Below are 22,083 nucleotides of genomic sequence, written 5' to 3'. Positions count from 1 at the left end.
GCCTGATGCCTCTGGCCTAGGCGTCCGGCCCGGGCAGTGGGGACCCGCAGCTGCAGCAGCCCAACGATCGTGGGCTTCGCTTTAGGCCCAGGCAAGGGACCCCTAGCTCCTGGGACTGCCAGCTTCGACCGTGCCCAGCTCCCATCGCTGGCTCCACCCCTACTTCCTGCTATCACTGGCCAGGGCGGAAAAGGCACCTGATTCTCCGATCATGGCTGGGGGGCAGGGCAAAGGCGGCCTCAGGGCCGCCTTTGCCCTGCCCCCCAGCTCTTAGCTCCCCCCTGGGTTTCCGATCACTGTCAGTGGCAGGGGGCTTCTTCCTGCTTTCCCTTTCGCCTCCCTGCATTGTGCCTACATATGCAAATTAACCGCCATCTTGTTGGCAGTTAACTGCCAATCTTAGTTGGCAGTTAATTTGCATATAGCCCTGATTAGCCAATGAAAAGGATAGCTCGTACGCCAATTACCATTTTTCTCTTTTATTAGTGTTGATTATTTATTTATTTTTTAAAATATTTTGTATTGATATCCGAGAGGAAGGGAGAGGGAGAGAGAGATAGAAACATCAGTGATGAGAGGGAATCATTGATTGGCTGCCTCCCGCATGCCCCCCACTGGTGACTGAGCCAACAACCCTGGCATGTGCCCTTGACCAGAATCGAACCCTGACCTCCTGGTTCTTAGATCGATGCTCAACCACTGAGCCATGCCGGCTGGGCTATAGCATTTTAATTGAAATTATTTGGTAGAGTAAAAGTGACAAAAATTTTTTAAAATGTGTAAATATAATTTTACTGATTGAGCTTCAGAATATCAAGATGAAATTACTTATATTACATTTGTCATTGCTCATTGTTTTAAATTATAATAGTTATGGCACTGAATCTACTTAAATTTAAAAAGTTTGATATATTCTTACCAAATTTTTGCCAAATAAATGACTTACTTGCATAGAGTGACCAAGTTTTTTAAATGAGAAAATTGTAAAAACATTTGTTATGGTTATACACATTTATTTTTCAGAAAAAAGTACATGATTTGGAAATTCAATTGACTACCATTGCTGCAAGTGAACAACGGTATTCAGAACAGGTTAAAGAACTGAAAACTGAGCTTGAAAATGAGAAGTATGTTTTCTATCTATCTATGAAATAGCTTATGTATTCAATTACTAAGTTTTCTAGTATTTAACAATAAGTGAATTATGTTCAATATTTATTTGAATAAGCTTAAAGTTGTATTTTATTCCTAAAGATAAAAATAATTTAACTTTATTGCTAAGGGAAGTACATATCATTTACATAAAGAGCTCATCACAAAGTTAAGAACTGCTTAAGATCAATATTTTCCTTTTCTTAGAGATAGTTGGTTTCTTAGGACAAAACCATTAATTGCAGTTCTAACTAGTTATTTTGATTGATTTGCTAAATTATTTCATAGGTTTGAATTGATGAAATGCCAGTGACAAAATACAAATTCATTTCTTACATTATTCAATGATTTACCTACTCAGTAAGTTTAATTTTGAGAAAAAGTGAGAGGAAAAAGTTATTGTGTTATTATTTATAGAGAAGTAAACTCAAGTAGCCAATCTAGTGGTGAGCATGATTTTTTCTTTTTGGTTGCTTCTCAGCTCTACATAAAAATGAGAAGTAAACAGTTTATTCAGGATCTTGTTTCTTTCCTTTCAGCTCTCATTCCCTCCTTCTGATATATTTTCACCAGTACTTTTTTAGGGGTTCTGGATGAAGTTTATTAACCAAAATCCCTTTTAATAAATAGGCTGATTACTTATTTATGCTTTAGTATAAATTTGTTATCTTCAGTTTATTTGCTTTTTCAACCTTTCATTTTTTAATGAAAACTTTTATCTATTTTTTGATGAATTCCCATTAAAGTAGTAGGAGATAATAGGTGCTCCTGAACTCATTCCTAGAGCCACACATTCCCCTTCATTTAAAACTGATCCTTGCTGCAACCAATAACAGCAGTAATCTCTCTTCCAGTGTAGAGCATATGAGGCCTACTATAAGAGCAGTTTAAATATCTGCACAAAGGTTAAACCTAGTTTCTTTATTTTATTTTAAAATAGGTCATGCCTCATATATTACTTTAATCAAATCATCAGAAGCTTGAAACAGTTTCTAAGAGACAGTCTGTTAGAAAGAAAAATTATATGAAAAATATATACCCTGTAAAATTTGTGGAAAAGTAATGGGGGGTAATGTTGTGGGGAGTATGCAAAGAAATATATGACATCATGAAAAACTTATAGAAAAATTTCAAACATGTATAAAGTAGAGATGTAATAAACCAGCATGTACCTATCTCCCAGCTTCAGAAGTTAAGTAGTGGCCAACCTTACTTAATTTATAACCCTAGGTTATAATCCCTGCTTTCCTCTAAGGTTATTATGAAGTAAATTTCACATCATATAATTTCATACTTAAATATGTTGATATGACATATTTTTTAAAAATAGGCTTAAGAATACTGAACTAACTGCAAGCTGCAACAAGCTTTCATTGGAGAACAAAGAACTAGCACAAGAAACAAGTAAAATGGCCTTAGAACTTAATAAACAGCAAGAAGATATTAATGTGAGTTGAAAAAGAAAGAACCAATGACTTAATTTTCTTACCTGTAAAATTAGGGCGTTAGAATAATGACATCTGAAGATTCTTTCAGCTGTAAAAGTCTAATTATCTTAGAGCTGATACTTTGTTTTAGAAGAAAAGTATACATACTGATCTTACATGGTGATAATGAGCAACAGAATAGAGGTTACCCAATGATAAAGTTAATTTTAAGCATCAAGATTTGTATAAAGTATTCAACAAGTATTTATTAAGTAAATCATATGAGACACTGTGGAGGATATGGTGACGAATTAAAGGGCATCCTCTTTAGGATCTTATAACTCAATAGAAAAAAACTGCCCAAATAGCTTAAATAAAATAGTGTATGTCTTGTTTTGGGGACAAAGTGTTATCTGCATCCACAGGATCACTTCTGCTTTGGTGGAAGAGAAGGCTTCAGAGAGAATGTAGCATTGATTTTAGTCTAAAAGATGAATAATTATGAGTTCAGTAGGTAACAGTGAGTGGGAACACATTCCTAAAAGCCACAGCAGTATAAATTAAGGATATGTCTCAAATTATCATTGGGAAACAGTAAATAAGACTTGTTTTGTTAGCTGCTGAGTAGAGATTGTTAAGGAAATGAAGTCTGGAAAAATAGTGTGGAACTATGCAAATTAAGCCATTCTCTTGCTATATTTATATTTATATTTATATTTATATTTATATTTATATTTACTAAATGAATTTTATGCTGACAGATAAAGGTCTTAAATATTAGTTTCAATTTTATTTTTGTTGCAACAGGATAATTAATATAAACAATATTGAATATTTCTTTAGAATATCAAAAAGCAAGAAGAAAGAACATTGAAACAAATAGAAAATCTGGAAGAAACAGAAACACAATTAAGGCAAGACTAATGAGTTGGCGGCCTCTTTTGTCTAGCAAAGATTTTAGTATTCTTTACTATTTATTATAGTTAATTTAGATTAAACTTATGTTGAATATAATATAAAGTAAAAATTAGACTTAAATTACTGCTTTGGAATTCTGCTTAAAAATAAAGTTGTAATAATGTTTATTTTATACTCAGTGTTGAAATAGTGAAATTAGACACATTTATTTTAAAGCATCATAGCTTTCTAATATTTATTATTTATTAACTAAGAAGATACACTAATCATATGTCAAAAAATTTAGAAGAGAAATAAAAAATATTATTTTAAGCATTAGCCATGTTTCTAGGCATTTTCACAATCATCTATTGTAATGCCTGTATACCATTTAATCAAGTGGATATGACATTTTTTACTTTTCGTCCTTTATATTTTTGGATTTTTATATTTTGCAGTTTTCACTATCATAAATAATACTTTAGTAAACATCTTAGCACATACAGATCTTTTTCTTATTTTGAATTTGATAGGATAAATTTCAAGTAAGTAGAATTATATTGAGTCAGAGGAATAATTATTTCAATGAAGAAATTGAGCAAAAAGGACATATCTGTTGTAAACCAGAAAATTTAAAAGAGAAATACAAAGTATTTAATATTATTTTGTCAAAAGGACAAAGGAACACATGGGGGAAGAAAACTATCTTTCTTGCCTTTGTCTCTGCTATACAGTTTCTCTCCCCAGAGGTATCACTCTTACCTGTGTATGTTTCTAGAGATACTCTGTTACATATATAAGGGTAAATGTGTATGCAGATTTCTCAGTCATGTAGTTTTTCATTAAAACCACTTGTATTTATGTATCTAATTTATTTTAATAAAATTACGACTATGTCTCAGGATAATGACTGATTTATGACTAAGAAAATAGTACAGTGATATCTTGACTTAAATTAGGAACAAGCATTTCTTTCCAGGAGTTTTTTAAATAGAAAAATAAGATACTTAATTTCAAAATAAATGTGTAATTTAAATATGAGAGTGAATTGTGCCTATTTAGTGTTAAGGCATGAAAAACTACCCAGCAAAATGAAAATATAAACCAATAAAGTTTAATAGTTAATCATTTTAGAAATTCAGAAAGGGAATAAAATGAAAATATAAGTTTTATCTCAGTGTCACTCTTCTATTTCCTTTAAGGAATGAACTGGAATCTGTGAGAGAAGAACTAAAGCAGAAAGGAGATGAAGTTAAATGTAAATTGGACAAGAGTGAGGAAAATGTATGTTATATTTTATAATAAATCATATCACAGAATTTCTAATCATAAAAGCAATACCACATATCTAAAAAAATGGTGACATATACTGTTGAATAAGTAACTAGTTAACTAGGGACTTTTATAGGCTGTTGAATTTTAAAATATAGGGCAGAGTTTGGTTATTTTGCATAGTTTATATCTAGAAGGAAGTAGTATAATTCTAAATTTCTTTTATAAATGCTCAATATTTAATGTTGATTTACATTTTTAGGCTAAATAAATGGCTTATGCTTTAGTAATATAGAATACTAGAGGCCCGGTGCATGAAATTTGTGTAAGGGGCTCAGTCCTCGCAGCCCCCAGCCCTGGCTGCCTAGCAGCCCCGACCCCCCACCCTGTGGTCGTTCCCGAAGGTCATTCCGCCATCTGGTCTAATTAGCATATTAAGCTCTTTATTATATAGGATATATAGGATACTGATAAATTGAGTAATAAGTTCGTTTTGTGCTTTGGTGGATATGATTTAATAAGTTGAGATAGGATCAAGGTCTTTAGAAAAGACCCCGACCAGGGCCAGGGATCCAGCCTGCAACCAAGGTATGTGCCTTTGACTGGAATCCAGCCCAGGACCCTTCAGTCTGCCAGTCTGAGGGCTGACACTCTATGAACTGAGCAAAACCAGCCAGGGCCTGATAAATATTTTTGTAGAAACAAAAGGTTGAGTTTTACAATTCCATTTCTAAAAGGTACTTGTAGAAGAAAATAGTAATTCTATTAACATTTTAAATCTGATGTCAGATATTATTTTTTAGGTTCGAAGCCTTGAATGTGAAGTTTTAAAAAAAGATAAACAAATGAAGATATTAGAAAACAAGGTAGTATCAAATTGCAAACATGTTTGGAAGTAGAGACTTTGTAACAACATATGTATGACTAGATTCTTTGGGGCCAACCTTGACACTTTTTTGTTTTGTTTTATTAATCCTCACCTGAGGATATATTTTTAGGGAGAGAGGAAGAGAGAGAAACATGGATGTGAGAGAAATACATTGATTGGTTGCCTCCTGCGTGCACCCCAACCGGGAGGAGGGTCCAGGCTGGGAGATGCATGTCCTTGACAGGAATTGAACCTAGTTGCCTTTGGTTCACAGGCTGATGCTCTCTATCCACTGAGCCAAACCGGCTAGGACCAGCCTTTACACTTTTAACAGCCTTTATATAAATTTCAATTCTCCTTTGAAGGCTTTGAGGAATAATGTAGAATTTTTATTGTAGGTTTCTTTGAAGAGGCTCTGAGTTCAGGATTTTTTTTGCACAATGCTTTGAAAAGCAAAGTTTCATTAAATTCCTCTTTAGATGTGTCTTCTCTTTCGCAAAATTTCATACTCTGTGCAGCTGCATTTGTTGTGGATATCTTTAGAGTGGCAGGATTTTTTTTTTTTTAAAAAATCAGTCTTAGACATCTTTCCCGTCTCTCAAGAGAACTGCAGAAAAATTTCTGCTCCATTTATGTGAAGTGTTCTTACTGGCTGGCTGCCCATCCCAATTCACTTTTTCCTTCTCTGTACCTCACTACGCATGGGTCCTAAACCTGACTTTCTATAGAGAGAGTAGTCCTCTGGAAAGTATAGTTCATTTTCTATAGTTCTGGCCTCTAATAACACCAGTTTTTTTTTCCTACCTAGAATTGGGATGATTAAAATCCTTTATTACTCTGCATTAGAGTTATTTTTACTTAAAAATGAACCGTGATAGTTTAATACCTTTTCAAGATTTCTGGGCATTCTACCAAAAGTATTTATTTTAATTAGTCCTACATTTTGAGATTATTTATATTTAAAAGGATTGAAAATTTAAGTTACTTTAATTTTCATTAGCTTATTCAGAAAAAGGAGAGTGAGATGGGGCAGTGTGTGTTGTAAGAAAAATATGTAATGGAGAATTTTGTGCTAATGTGGGAGATGAAAATTTTTTTCATTGGAATTTCTTTCTACTTCAATGGAAATTAGAACGATTTATGTATATGTAATGTAGTAACCTTTAGAAATCTATGCTGCTTTTATGGTACTCCAAATATTTTGGTGGCTAATACCTCTTATTCCAATTCTGCATGTGTACCCAGGTGAAGTAGTCCCTCAAAGAAAGATATAAAAAAAGTGGTTCAGCTGATATTTTTTTAAAACAGGAATTAAAATGTAGTTAGGACGAGACAGACTATTATATTATTTCCCTCCCCTATAGATAATAAGTATAAGAAGTCTCAAAAATGAAAATGGAATTGTTTTTAAAGTAGTTAAATTCAAATGTTCTTTAAGTATATTAAGAATTGTTAAAAATTTCAAATTTGTATTGAGATAATTGTTAGTAAAATTTATACCCATTTACATGATTTTAGACATTAATGGAATTATTTAACAATATGATTTTTGAAGTGACTTCTATATTAATTTATGTAGTATTTTTATTAGTTTAAAATTACTTCTGTTGACTAGAATATCGAATAAAATAATTATAATTTCTCATTTTTTTTTTTTTTTAGTGTAACAATTTAAGGAAACAAGTTGAAATTAAAAGCAAGAATATTGAAGAATTCCAACAGGAGGTATGTATTGATTCTCATTATCAAATTACTTTAAAAGATTTTTTTCACTTCAGTTTTAGAGAACAATGCTTTTCTTTCCCGTAGTAATTTCAGTCTAGGTAAGGTGGTAGTGCAAGTTTAAATCATTTTGGTACTAAACGTAATTGTTTATTTTTAACTTTTAACAGAATAAGGCCTTAAAAAAAAGGGGTACAGCAGAGACGAAGCAACTGAACGTTTATGAGATAAAGGTATTTGGAATAATTTTTGTTTTTAAAATAGTAGTAAATAGATGAGAATATAAGAATTTTATTCCTTGTGGTACTTATCTTTCTCTGACTGGCTTATTTTGCTTAGCATAATACTTTCCAGTACCACATGAGCTCACTCATATGTGGAATCTAATGACCAAAATAACCTGATGAATAAAATAGAACCAGAGAATAGAACAGTGGTTCTCAACCTGTGGGTCGCGACCCTTTGGGGGTCGAACGACCCTTCCACAGAGGTCGCCTAAAACCATCGGAAAACACATATATAGTTATATGTTTTTGTGATTAATCACTATGCTTTTATTATATTCAATTTGTAACAATGAAAATACATCCTGCATATCAGATATTTACATTATGATTCATAACAGTAGCAAAATTACAGTTATGAAGTAGCAACGAAAATAATTTTATGGTTGGGGGTCACCACAACATGAGGAACTGTATTAAAGGGTCGCGGCATTAGGAAGGTTGAGAACCACTGACAGAAGCATTGAACAGACTGACAAATTTCAGAGGGAAGGTGAAGGTGGGAAAGTGGGAGGGGAGTGATTAACCAGGGAGCTTATATGCATATATGCATAACCCATGGACACAGACAATAGAATGGTGAAGGCTCGGGTGGGGTGGGTACGGGGTGGAGGGGGTCAATAGGAAAAAAAAGCACACACAGAAATAAACAAAGGGACATCTGTAATACTTTCAACCATAAAGAAATTTAAAAAAATTTATTTTCTTGTAGCAGTTTTCAAACATCATCTGAGATTGTGGGAATTGTTCCTTTTAATTATAAGAGTGATCATCTGTGATTTATATGTGTTAAAATCATCTAAGCAACTTAAAAATATATGTGTGGGTATGTATATGTTTGTATTCATACTCCTTACCCATACATTAAAAATTAAGGTTGAGCAGGTTTGGGGTGGAGTCTTGGAATCTACATTTTTTAAAAGCTCCATGTAATACTCTTTGTAATACTTTAAGCAGTAAAAAAAAAATAATAATAATAAAAGCTCCATATATGGTTATCTTGCTGCATAAGGGTTTTGATAACCACTGACTTTGTAGGAAACAAATTAAAATCCTGGAATGTAAACTCATGATGTCAGGGTCTTTTTTTGTTTATTTTCTTAGTCCCTATTCCTTGAGATATAATTTACATGTAATAAAATGCATGATTTTAAGTATACAGTTTGATGAGCTTTAACAAATGTTTTTACAAACATGTAACAACAATCAAGATACAGGATTATTTCCATTATCCCAGAAAGTTCCTTCATATCCTTTTATAGTTTAAACCCTACTTCCCAGTGGCAACCAATATTCTGCTTTTTCTCTCTATAAAGTAGCTTGTCTATTCTAAAACTTCATTTAAATGGAAACATGCCAAATATTCTCTTGTTATAGGGTTTATTTTGCTCAGCCTGTTCTGAGATTCACCCATGCTTCTGTAGGTATCAATAGGTCTTTTATTATTTCCAACTCACATTTCACTGTATGAACATAACAGATTTGTTTATCTAGTTTCCTGTTAGTGGACATTTGAATTGTTTTCAATTTTTAATCATTATGAGTAAAGTTTCTATGAACATTCTTGTACAAGACTTCACTGGACATTATTTTTTAAATTTTCACCTGAGGATATATTTTCCAGAGAATTTAGAGAGAGTGGAAGGGAGGGAGGTGAGAGGTGGGGGAGAGAGAAACATCACTGTGAGAGAGTTTGGTTGACACCCCCACTCCCGCACCCTATCCTCCCTCCACCGGTATCAAATCTACAACCCAGGTATGTGCCCTTGACCAGGAATTGAACTCAAGACCCTTTGGTCAGCGGGCTGACACTCCAACCACTAAGCTACACTGGCCAGGGCTGGACATTTTAAGGTAAATATCTTAGAAAAGAGCTGCTGGGTCATAGAGCAGATGTATATATATATATATTTTTTTTACAGAGAGTAAGGAGAGGGATAGAGAGTTAGAAACATCAGTGAGAGAGAAACATTGATCAGCTGCCTCCTGCACACTTCCCTACTGAGTATGTGCTCGCAAGCAAGGTATATGCCCTTGACCAGAATCGAACCTGGGACCCTTCAGTCTGCAGGCCAATGCTCTATCCACTGAGCCAAACCGGTTAGTGCAGTAGATGTATATTTAGTTTTTAAAGAAACAACCAAATCATTTTCCAAAGCAATTTTACACTCTTAATAGCAATGTATGAGAGGTCTAGTTAGTCCATATTCTACTCACATTTGGTGTTGACAGCCTTTTCAATTTCAGCCACTCTTGTGGGCAGAACCTAGCTTCACGTTTAGTCATACAATGTCCTACACTTAGTTTCCTGCTCTATTATTGTCATTTTGAAATTTTAAATAATTTATGAACTAGATGTTCCCCCTTTTCATTTTGCATCAAGCTCTGCAAATTATATAGCTGGTCCTGCTTATGGATATAGTAGTATCCCATTGTGGTTTCATTTTTCATTTGTTATAATAGTGTTGAACATTTTTTCATAAACTAGTTATTTGTACATTTCCTTTATAAAGTACTCCAGTATTTTGTCCTCTTTATTTTTTTTATTTTTATTTTTTAAAATTTATTTTATTGATTTTTTTACAGAGAGGAAGGGAGAGGGATAGAGAGGTAGAAACATGGATGAGAGAGAAACATCGATCAGCTGCCTCCTGCACACCCCCTACTGGGGATGTGCCCGCAGCCAAGGTACATGCCCTTGACCGGAATCAAACCTGGGACCCTTCAGTCCGCAGGCTGACGCTCTATCCACTGAGCAAAACCAGTTAGAGCTGTCCTCTTTATTTTTTATTGGGGTAAAATACCCATAACATAAAATTTACCATTTTAACCTTTAAAAGAAAACTATACAGTTCATTTACATTATTGTGTAACCAATCCCCAAGACTCTCTTTATCTCGTAAAAATGGAAATTCTATACCCATTAAACAGCTCCCCATTTCCTTCTCCTCATAGTCCCTGGCAACCACCATTCTCTGACTTATGACTACTCTATTTGCTTCATATAAGTAGAAAAATATAGTATTTGTCTTTTTGTGACAGCTTGTTCATTTCTGATAAAAAGGCAGAATTTTGATAGAGATTGCATTGAAATCAGGACACTATTGAGAAAGTGAAGACAACCCACAGAATGGAAGAAATATTTGCAAATCATCCTATATAATAAAAAGCTAATATGCAAATCGACCAAATGGTTGAATGACCAGTCACTATGATGTGCACTGACCACCAGGGAGCAGACACTTAATGCAGGAGCTGCCCCCTGGTGGTCAGTGCAGTCCCACGGGGAGCACTGCTCAGCCAGAAGCCAGCCTCATGGCTGGTGAGTTCAGCTGGGGTGGCAGGAGCCTCTCCCGCCTCCATGGTAGTGCTAAGGACCCCTTCAGGGGATGTCCGCTTGCCTAAGGTGGCAGGCGGACATCCCCAAAGGGGTCTCAGACTGTGAAAGGGTTGGAGGCCGGGCTGAGACCCCCCCGCCTCCAGTGCACAAATGTCGTGCACCGGGCCTCTAGTATATTTGATAATGATGCAACATCTAGCACATAAAAAGAACACTTCGAATTCAACAGCAAAAGCCAGTCACAGAAGGACAAATACTGCATGTTTCCTCTTACATGAGGTACCTAAAACAGTCAGACTCACAGAAGCAAAGGTTAAAAATGGTGATTACCAGGAGTTGGGGGGAGGGAAAAGGGAAGTTATTCCTCAATTTGTATAAGGTTTCAGTTATGCAAGACAAATTAGTTCTAGAGCTTTAGTGTACAGCATAGTGCCTATAGTCAACAATAATGCATTGTGCACTTAAAAATTTATTAAGCCCTGACCAGGTTGCTCATTTGGTTGGAAAATGTCCTGTATATTTTCGGTTTGATTCCCAGTCAGGGCACATATCTAAGTTGTGGATTTGATCCCCATTTAGGGCATGCATGGGAAGCAACTTACCGTTGTTTCTCTCTCACATTGATGTTCCTCTTTCACTCTGTTACTTCCTTTCTCTCTAAAAAATCAATGAAAATATCTTCGAGTGAGGATTAAAAATAAAAAAAAAATACATTATACCAAATGTAAAAAGGAAAATGAATCAACTATAATTTCCATGAATAAGTAATCTTTTTTTTAATAAATCTTTATTGTTCAGATTATTACATTTGTTCCTCTTTTTTCCCCCCCATAGCTCCCCTCCACCCAGTTCCTACCCCACCCTCTGCCCTTACCCCTCCCCCCACACTGTCCTCATTCCTAGGTGCACAATTTTTGTCCAGTCTCTTCCCGCATCTCCCACACCCCTTTCCCCACCAAGAATAGTGAATCCATTCCCTTTCTGTGTCCCTGATTCTATTATAATCACCAGTTCATTCTGTTCATCAGATTATTTATTCACTTGATTCTTCGATTCACTTGTTGATAGATGCATATTTGTTGTTAATAATTAGTATCTTTACCTTTCTCTTCTTCTTTCTCTTTTTAAAGGATACCTTTCAGCATTTTATATAATACTGGTTTGGTGGTGATGAACTCCTTTAGCTTTTCCTTATCTGTGAAGCTCTTTATCTGACCTTCAATTCTGAATGATAGCTTTGCTGGATAAAGTAATCTTGGTTGTAGGTTCTTGGCATTCATCACTTTGAATATTTCTTGCCATTCCCTTCTGGCCTGCAAAGTTTCTGTTGAGAAATCCGCTGACAGTCGTATGGGTATTCCCTTGTAGGTAACTGAGTTTCTTTCTCTTGCTGCTTTTAAGATTCTCTCTTTGTCTTTTGCTCTTGGCATTTTAATTATGATGTGTCTTGGTGTGGTCCTCTTTGGATTCCTTTTGTTTGGGATTCTCTGCGCTTCCTGGACCTGTAAGTCTATTTCTTTCACCAGGTGGGGGAAGTTTTCTGTCAATTATTTCTTCCAATAGGTTTTTAATATCTTGCTCTCTCTCATCTTCTGGCACCCCTATAATTCGGATGTTGGTACGCTTGAAGCTGTCCCAGAGGCTCCTTACACTATCTTCGTATTTTCGGATTCTTTTTTCATTTTGCTTTTCTGGTTGGGTGTTTTTTGCTTCTTCGCATTTCACATCTTTGCCTTGATTCTTGCGCTCCTCTGGTCTGCTGTTGGGAGTCTGTATAATATTCATTATTTCAGTCCGTGTATGCTTAATTTCTAGTTGGTTCTTTATCATAACATCGAAGGTCTCATTGGATTTCTTGTAGATCGCAATAACTTTATCAGCGGCTTCTAGACAGTTCTTGAGAGACCTTAGAAGTGTGGTTCTGAACTCAATGTCCTCCATTGACAGTTTTGTCCTGTTTCTTTGTCTCTGCATTTTTTATGCTTTCTTGGTGCACCCCCTAGTGGTCTTTGTGCGCAGTCTTGTTGTAGTTAAGCCTTGATTGTTGTAGTTAATACTAGGGGGATTTGACCTCCAGGCCAACTGGCTGTGAGAATCAGCTGTGTCTGCAGTGGGAAAACTTCTGTCCTCTAGGGAGGTGCTAATCTAGCCTTTGCCTGAGGCTATCCGGCAAATGGCTCTGTGCAGGGTTTGGGCGGGGCGGGTCGCATGGGATCAACAGAGTGGGTGGAGGGAGCAGTTATGGCTGCTCTCAGTCCCGTCCCCAGAGGCTCTGCCTCTCAGAGTCCCAGCAACCGCTGCAAACCTCAGAGAGAAAGCTGCCCTCGCGTTCCGACCGATGCCAGACAGTCCCGCTTCTCCCGTTTGAGTCTGGGTCCCTAGAGACTCGCCCAGAACTGGAGCTCAGAATCTGAGACTCCCTCCCGATTGAAAACGATAACCGCGCCCTCAGCTACCAGCCCGCTCCGCGCGTACTTCCGCACCTTTGTATTTTCCGCACTGCGCCTCCTCTGAGTCTCGGTATGCTGTTCTCTTTCCTTCTAGTTGAAGAATTTCCCCTCAGCCAGTCTTCCTGTGGTTCTGGGCGATGTCCGTTCCGTCTTTTAGTTGTATTTGTGAAGTGGTTGTTTGAGGCAGGTAACTCCGGTGTTTACCTATGCCGCCATCTTTGTTTTCTCCCCATGAATAAGTAATCTTGAAAACATTCACAGAACCACAAAATGAACACAATATTGTCAAGAAATCCACAGCATTTACTAATGTTCGTGCTATTTTTTTTTTTTTTTACACAAAGGTCAAGAAATTAGAGTTAGAACTAGAAGGTGCCAAACAAAAATTTAAAGAAATGTCTGACAGCTATAAAAAAGAAATTGAGGACAAAAAGATATCAGAAGAAAATCTTTTGGGAGAGGTAGGAAAATTAAGTATGTGTGAGAATTTGTTATACTAAAACTCTGTATTTGTTTATTAAGTAGCATTTTAAGAGAAAAGTAATTCTTAATTTTTAAATTATGACTTTTAAAAGGTATAATAAATTTACACTAGGGACAGTTTCTTATAGAAGCTAAAAGTATCCTTGTTATTCTGTTTGAGTACTGAGTAGTTTATAATTATTTTGAAAAGATTAAATGATCATTAAAATATTACACTGTCATTTCACTTGATATAAATAAACCAAAACAGTAATGCATTTTTTTACTTGGCTTTCCTAAATTTCTGGTGTTTGATTTCTCCATTTTATATACTAACAGATGGTCTCTGCATTTGTATAATAGCATATGGTCTCTAAATTTAAGTTAAATTTGGTTTTTGTGTTTAATTTTAATAAACACTTAATTGATTTGATAGGCTGAGAAAGCCAAAGTAGCAGCTGATGAAGCAGTACGATTACAGAAAGAAATTGATATACGATGTCAACATAAAATAGCTGAAATGGTTGCGCTTATGGAAAAACATAAGGTAATATTTTTCTTTTTGTGTAATGAAAATTATATATTGGAGCCATATTTATGCATAAAATGGTGAAATTAATATAGCATTCTGATTTATCAGAAAAATTATTGGTAATTTTCTCTGATAATTAATAGATATTTATAGTTATAGATGTAATTATAGATAATTATAACTGGAATGCCCTTGATCTCCCATTTCTCTGGGTTTAAATCTTAACAACACAAAGCTTGGCTTGAGTGTCACTTTGAGAAAATCTCTTATGATGGATGGAAGTGGTCATTCTTTATTTGAATTTTCCTAGTATTCTCTTACCGGTATAGCACTTCCCATCCAGGATATGTGTTTTGTTAACATTTGTATCCTCTATGTGTGTCTAACATACATGAGGCTAAATGAACTTTTATCAGTGGAATAAATAGATGAAAAGCTTAATGTTTGTTGTGTTTGTGAGTGTGTTCTATTTTTTACTTTTGTTTAAAGTAATCATTCTGTTAGAGAATTAAGCCTTATTCTCTTCAGGATTTGGAGAGGAGGTGAGCTATATCTATCTATTCATCTTTAAAAATTGTTGCTGGCATATAACATTACTATGAGGTAACCAGTGAGGATGAAAAAAAACTTTTTAAGTAAGTTTGTGAGCTCATAGGTTTAAACATATTTGGTATATTTCAGTCCAATGCAGTTTTTATATTTATCTCATCTTTGGCTAGTGGGGGCCTCTTCACACTGGTGACAAGTCATTTTGACTTGACTTTATTTATTATTATTATTATTAAATATGTTTTATTGATTTTTTACAGAGAGGAAGGGAGAGGGATAGAGAGTTAGAAACATTGATGAGAAAGAAACATCGATCAGCTGCCTCCTGCACACTCCCCACTGGGGATGTGCCGCAACCAAGGTACATGCCCATGACTGGAATCAAACCTGGGACCCTTGAGTCCGCAGGCTGACGCTCTATCCACTGAGCCAAACCGCTTAGGGCTTGACTTGACTTTAATAGCCCTTGATAGCTTTCCTGCTTTTTCATTTGACAGCGTTCAAGACTCATGTATTTCCTGCCTCAAATCTGGAATCAGCCACTTTTCTAAGAGGTCCTATTTTTTAAATTAAGAAATTCAGTGTTTCCAATTAAAAAGAATAATTTCTTGCTCATGTGTTATTTCCAAGACAGTTATCGAGGTTTCATTGTTTATGTAATTGAAAAATTTCAAAAATATGCTTAAATATATACATCACTTAACTCATAGTCATTATTTTCTTTAAATTTTAAATGCACAAGGATACCAGTCATATTAAAGCATAATCTATTTGGGTTCTAATATATTGGTATTTAAAATGTTCTTTTTTCTGTTTCATGTAGCACCAATACGATAAAATTGTTGAAGAAAGAGACTCAGAATTAGGACTTTATAAGAGCAGAGAACAAGAACAATCATCAGTGAAAGCATCTTTGGTGAGATCCAGAATAAATAGCCATAAAAGCCAATTTTCATGTCAACATGGCTGCGGGTAAAGAATAATATTAAGTAAAGCCATAATTTTTTGTTGTTGTTGCCTCCTGCAAGCTCCCCGACTGGGGCCAGAGCCTGCAACCAAGGTACCTGCCCTTGACCAGAATTGAACCTGGGATCCTTCAGTGAGAGGGCGAGTGCTCTATCCACTGAGCCAAATCGGCTAGGGCTTGACATAATTTTTGAGTTGTAGAATAAAAAAAGTCTTAGATCAGAAAGGAATCTTATAGTTAAATAGGCTTCCAATTTATTTTTTGAAATGGTGGAATGAACTCTTTTCCCCCCCAAATGAATGCTTATAAACTACAGTTACAAATAAGTTTGGAGCTCTGATTGAGATTGGGAGAACCCGGAAGGGGTAGATTGGGAGAGGATGAGGAGGAGAGATATATAGTGTTAATATTTCTTTAGAATCCTATATAATAAAAGCCTAATATGCAAATTGACCAAACAACGGAGTGACTGGTCGGCGGGGGGTGGGGCCAGTGAGCGGGTGGCACCTGGCCGGCCAAGGCAGATGCCAGCAGGCAGAGGGAGGGGACAGCGGCGGCCCTCTGGTTGCCTCCCACAGAGGGAGGCCACGGGGTGGAGGGCCAGCCGCTTGCCAGCCAGTGCTGGCCCCTGATGGGCCCACTAGTTGCCTCCCGCAGAGGAAGGCCAGACTGTCACTTAACCATCAGTTGGACATCCCCCAAGGGCTCCTGGATTGTGAGAGGGCACAAGCCGGGCTGAGGGACCTCCCAAGTGCACCAATTTTTGTGCACTGGTCCTCTAGTAAACTATAAAATATTTGTATAAATGAAATCTTTAGGTATGTTCAAGTAGCAGCCTTCATATTAGTAGGCTTTTAAAGTGTATATATATATATAAGTCATTTATTTCTCTATAAAATTAAATTTATTTGAAACACTAGTTTGCATTTATATGTACTTAAAAACTTTGTGTTTTTTTCTTTAGGAGGTTGAACTGTCCAATCTCAAAAATGAACTTTCGTCTATTAGGAAACAACTTGAAATAGAAAGAGAAGAAAAAGTAGGTTTTGTGGCATTATAAAGTAACTAATTGTAAGGTTTAGGTGCAGCCTTATATTTTTATAAATATGTAATATTGGCAAATAATATGATACATTTGAATAACTGGATTAAAAAAAAGAGCTTTCTCCCCATTAGCTATTTCCCCCCCCCCCCAAAAGTATTTATAATATAGCTTAAAACCAGAAAGTGATGCCTCCTACTTTGTTCTTTCTCAGGATTGCTTTGGCTATTTAGGATCTTTCATAGCTTCATATCAATTTTAGGATTGTTTTTTCTACTTCTGTCAAAAGTGCCATTGGTATCTTTTTTTTTAAGGGGAGGCTCTTTTTTTAAAAAAATATTTTTATTGATTTTAGAGAGGAAGAGGCAGAAAGAGAGAGAAACATCAGTAATGAGAGAGAATCATTGATCGGCTGCCTCCTGCATACCCTCTACTGGGGACCGAGCCCACAACCCGGACATGTGTCCTCGACCGGAACCGAACACCCGGGACCCCTCAGCTGGCAGACTGATGCTCTATCCACTGAGCCAAACCGACTAGAGCAGCCATTGGTATCTTAATAGGGATTGCATTGAATCTGTAGAAGGCTTTGGGTAATATGGACATCTTAACATTATTAATTCTTCAATCCATGAACACTATAACTTTCTTTTGTGTGTGTGTGCACGCATGCACTTTGATTAATTCCATCAATGTCTTGTAGTTTTCAGTGTAGATATCTTTCGCTTCCTTGGTTAAGTTTATTCCCAAATATTTTGTCTTTTGATGCTATTGTATATGGGAGTATTTTATTTATTTTCAGACAATACTGTTAATGTATAGAAGTACTACAGATTTTTGTATGTTAATTTTGTATTCTGTAAGTTCACTGAATTTTTTTATTAGTTTTAACAGATTTTTGGTAGCATCTATAGGTTTTCTCTATATAAAATTATGTCATCTGCAAATAGAGACAATTTTATATCTTCATTTCCAATCTGATGCCTTTAATATCTTTTTCTTACCGGATTTCTCTGGCTGGGACTTTCAATATTGTGTTGAGTAGGAGTGGTGAGAGTGGACATTCTTGTCACTGATCTTAGAGGAAAAGCTTTCAGCTTCTGTCCTTGAGTATGATGTTAGCTGTGGACTTTTCAATATGGCCTTTGTTGTGTTGAGGTACATTTCATCAATACCTAATTTTTTTGAGTTTTTATCATGAAAGTAAGTTCAATTTTGTCAAATGCTTTTAGACATAATAGTATTTTTGTCAAATACTATTGAGATCAGTATATGATTTTTATCTATTCTGCTAATGTGGTGTATCACATTAGTTGATTTGTATACATTGGATCATGCTTTCATTCCAGGTATAAATCCCACTTGATTATGGTGTGTGATCTTTTTTTTTTTAATCTTTTTTTTTTAATTAAATCTTTATTGTTCAGATTATTACATTTGTTCCTCTTTTTCCCCCCCCATATCTCCTCTCCTCCCAGTTCCCGCCCCACCCTCCGCCCTCACTCCCCACCCACTGTCCTCATCCATAGGTGCAGATTTTTGTCCAGTCTCTTCCCGCATCTCCCACACCCCTTTCCCCCCCAAGAATAGTCAGTCCATTCCCTTTCTATGTCCCTGATTCTATTATAATCACCAGTTCATTCTGTTCATCAGATTATTTATTCACTTGATTTTTAGATTCACTTGTTGATAGATGCATATTTGTTGTTCATAATTTGTATCTTTACCTTTTTCTTCCTCTTCCTCTTCTTAAAGGATACCTTTCAGCATTTCATATAATACTGGTTTGGTGGTGATGAACTCCTTTAGCTTTTCCTTATCTGTGAAGCTCTTTATCTGACCTTCAATTCTGAATGATAGCTTTGCTGGATAAAGTAATCTTGGTTGTAGGTTCTTGGTATTCATCACTTTGAATATTTCTTGCCACTCCCCTCTGGCCTGCAAAGTCTCCATTGAGAAATCAGCTGACAGTCGTATGGGTATTCCCTTGTAGGTAACTGAGTTTCTTTCTCTTGCTGTTTTTAAGATTCTCTCTTTATCCTCTGCTCCTGGCATTTTAATTATGATGTGTCTTGGTGTGGTCCTCTTTGGATTCCTTTTGTTTGGGGTTCTCCGCGCTTCTTGGACCTGTAAGTCCATTTCTTTCACCAGGTGGGGGAAGTTTTCTGTCATTATTTCTTCGAATAGGTTTTCAATATCTTGCTCTCTCTCATCTTCTGGCACCCCTATAATTCTGATGTTGGTACGCTTGAAGCTGTCCCAGAGGCTCCTTACACTATCCTCGCATTTTTGGATTCTTTTTTCATTTTGCTTTTCCGGTTGGGTGTTTTTTGCTTCCTCGCATTTCAAATCATTGACTTGATTCTTGCGCTCCTCTGGTCTGCTGTCGGGAGTCTGTATAATATTCGTTATTTCAGTCCGTGTATGCTTAATTTCTAGTTGGTTCCCCAACATAACATCGAGGGTCTTATTAGTTTTCTTGTAGATCTCATTAAGTTTATCGGCAGCTTCTAAACAGTTCTTGAGAGACCTTAAAAGTGTGGTTCTGAACTCTATATCTTCCATTGACAATTTTGTCCTGTTTCTTTGTCTCCGCATTTTGTTATGCTTCCTTGGTGCACCCCCTAGTGGTCTTTGTTCGCAGTCTTATAGTTAAACCTTGATTGTTGTAGCTAATCCCAGGGAGGGTTTGACCTCCAGGCCAAGTGGCTATGAGAATCAGCTGTGTCAGCAGTGAGAGAACTTCTGTCCTCTAGGGAGGTGCTAATCTAGCCTTTGCTTGAGACTATCCGGCAAATGCCTCTGTGCAGGGCTTGGGCAGGGCGGGTCGCACAGGATCAACAGGGTGGGCCGGAGAGAGCAGTTATGGCGGCTCTCAGTCCTGTCCCCAGGGGCTCTGCCTCTCTGAGTTCCAGCACCTGCTGCAAAGCTCGGAGAGAAAGCTGCACTCGCTCTGACCGAAGCCAGACAGTCCCGCTTCTCCCGTTTGAGTCTGGGTCCCTAGAGACTCGCCCAGAACTGGAGCTCAGAGTCTGCGACTCCGTCCCGATTGAAAACGCCAACCGGGCCCTCCGCCGCCAGCCCGCTCCGCGCACTCCGCACCTCAGAATTTGACTTCAGCACTGCGCCTCCTCTGAGTGTCCGTATGCGTTTCTCTTTCCTCCTAGTTGTAGGACTTCCACTCAGCCAGCATTCCTGTGGTTCTGCGTGATGTCCGTTCCGTCTTTTAGTTTCACTTTTGAAGTAGTTGTTCAAAGCAGCAAACTCTGGCGTTAACCTATGCCGCCATCTTGGTTCTCTCCGGTCTGTCTGTGTGATCTTTTTAATGCGCTGTTGAATTCTGTTTGCTAATGCTTAGTTGAGGATTTTTGCATCTGTTTTTATCAAGAATATTGGCTAGTAATTTTCTTTTTTTTGCAGTTCCCTTCTCTGGCTTCATAAAATGAATTTCAAAGTGTTCCTTCCTCCTCAAATTTTTGATTTCTGATTCTATCTCCTTACTTGTTATTGATCTATTCTTTTTTAAAAAATATATATTTTATTGATTTTTTACAGAGAGAAAGGGAGAGGGATAGAGAGTTAGAAACATCAATGAGAGAGAGAGAAACATCAATCAGCTGCCTCCTTCACACCTCCTACTGGGGATATGCCCGCAACCAAGGTACATGCCCTTGATCGGAATCGAACCTAGGATCTTTCAGTCTGCAGGCTGACGCTCTATCCACTGAGCCAAACTGGTTAGGGCTGATCTGGTCTTATTTTCTACTAGGGGCCCGGTGCACGAAATTCGTGCACTGGGTGTGTCGGGGGGGGGGCGGGGAGTGTCCCTCAGCCCAGCCTGCCCCCTCTCACATACTGGGAGCCCTCAGGCATTGACCCCCATCACCCTCCAATCGCAAGATCGGGCCCTTGCCCAGGCCGGACGCCTCTGGCCTAGGCGTCCGGCCCGGGCAGCGGGGACCTGCAGTGGCAGCAGGGGGCGCCGCGATTGCGCAGGCTCTGCCCCTGCCCCTGCAGGATGCCTCTGGCTGAGGCGTCCGGCCCGGGCAGCGGGGACCCACAGCTGCAGCGGCCCCGCGATCGTGGGCTTCGCTTTAGGCCCAGGCAAGGGACCCCTAGCTCCTGGGACTGCCAGCTTCGACCGTGCCCAGCTCCCATCGCTGGCTCCACCCCTACTTCCTGCTATCACTGGCCAGGGCGGAAAAGGCACCTGATTCTCCGATCATGGCTCGGGGGCAGGGCAAAGGTGGCCCCAGGGCCACCTTTGCCCTGCCCCCCAGCTCTTAGCTCCCCCCTGGGTTTCTGATCACTGTCAGTGGCAGGGGGCTTCTTCCTGCTTTCCCTTTCGCCTCCCTGCATTGTGCCTACATATGCAAATTAACTGCCATCTTGTTGGCAGTTAACTGCCAATCTTAGTTGGCAGTTAATTTGCATATAGCCCTGATTAGCCAATGAAAAGGGTATCGCCGTACGCCAATTACCATTTTTCTCTTTTATTAGTGTTGATTTCTTCATGATTCAGTCTTAGTAGGTATATATTTCTAGGAATTTATTCATTTCTCCTAGGTTATCTAATTTGTTGGCATATAATTATTTTAGTAGTTTTTTATGATCCTTTGTGTTTCTGTGGTATTTGTTGTAATGTCTCTTTTTACGTTTCTGATTTTATTTGATTCTTCTTTCTCTTTTTAAATAGTCTATCTAAAGGTGTTATGTTTATATTTTCAAATAATCAGTTCTTAGTTTCATTGATCTTTTCTGTTGTTTTTCTGGTATCTATTTCATTAATTTCTGTTCTGATCTTTGTTATTTCCTTCTGCTAACTTTGGGGGCTTTGTTTTCCCTTTTCTGTTTTCTTGAGATGTTAAAGTAGGTTGTATGAGGTCGTTCTTTTTTCTTAATGTAGGTGTTTATTGCTGTAAATCTTCCTCTTAGAACTGCTTGTATCTTATAAGTTCTGGGATGCTGTGTTTCCATTTTCATTTGTTTCAAGATACTTTTGGCTTTCCCTTTTGATTTCTTCTTTGACCAATTGATTGATTATTTGTTGTGTTTGATTTTCACATATTTGTGAATTTTCTTTCTATTATTGACTTCAAATATCATATCATTGTGGTTA

The 22,083-nt window shown here is 37.3% G+C and overlaps 1 protein-coding gene across 1 annotated transcript in view; it reads left to right on the top strand.

The window, feature by feature from the left end:
• Nucleotides 1-22,083, top strand: part of SYCP1 (synaptonemal complex protein 1) — a 79,512-nt gene that overhangs the window by 41,309 nt on the left and 16,120 nt on the right. Inside the window, exons 17-27 of the mRNA XM_059673682.1 lie at nt 1,024-1,127; nt 2,483-2,600; nt 3,423-3,493; nt 4,679-4,760; nt 5,552-5,614; nt 7,279-7,341; nt 7,509-7,571; nt 13,757-13,873; nt 14,311-14,421; nt 15,779-15,871; nt 16,887-16,961. Of these exons, the coding sequence (XP_059529665.1) occupies nt 1,024-1,127; nt 2,483-2,600; nt 3,423-3,493; nt 4,679-4,760; nt 5,552-5,614; nt 7,279-7,341; nt 7,509-7,571; nt 13,757-13,873; nt 14,311-14,421; nt 15,779-15,871; nt 16,887-16,961 (960 nt within the window). The remainder of the gene's footprint in view (nt 1-1,023; nt 1,128-2,482; nt 2,601-3,422; nt 3,494-4,678; nt 4,761-5,551; nt 5,615-7,278; nt 7,342-7,508; nt 7,572-13,756; nt 13,874-14,310; nt 14,422-15,778; nt 15,872-16,886; nt 16,962-22,083) is intronic.

This window comes from Myotis daubentonii, chromosome 18 (assembly GCF_963259705.1).
Source record: "Myotis daubentonii chromosome 18, mMyoDau2.1, whole genome shotgun sequence".
NCBI lineage: Eukaryota > Metazoa > Chordata > Mammalia > Chiroptera > Vespertilionidae > Myotis > Myotis daubentonii.
The sequence above is the reverse complement of the archived record's forward strand: the minus strand, read 5'-3'. Positions and strand labels throughout refer to the sequence as shown.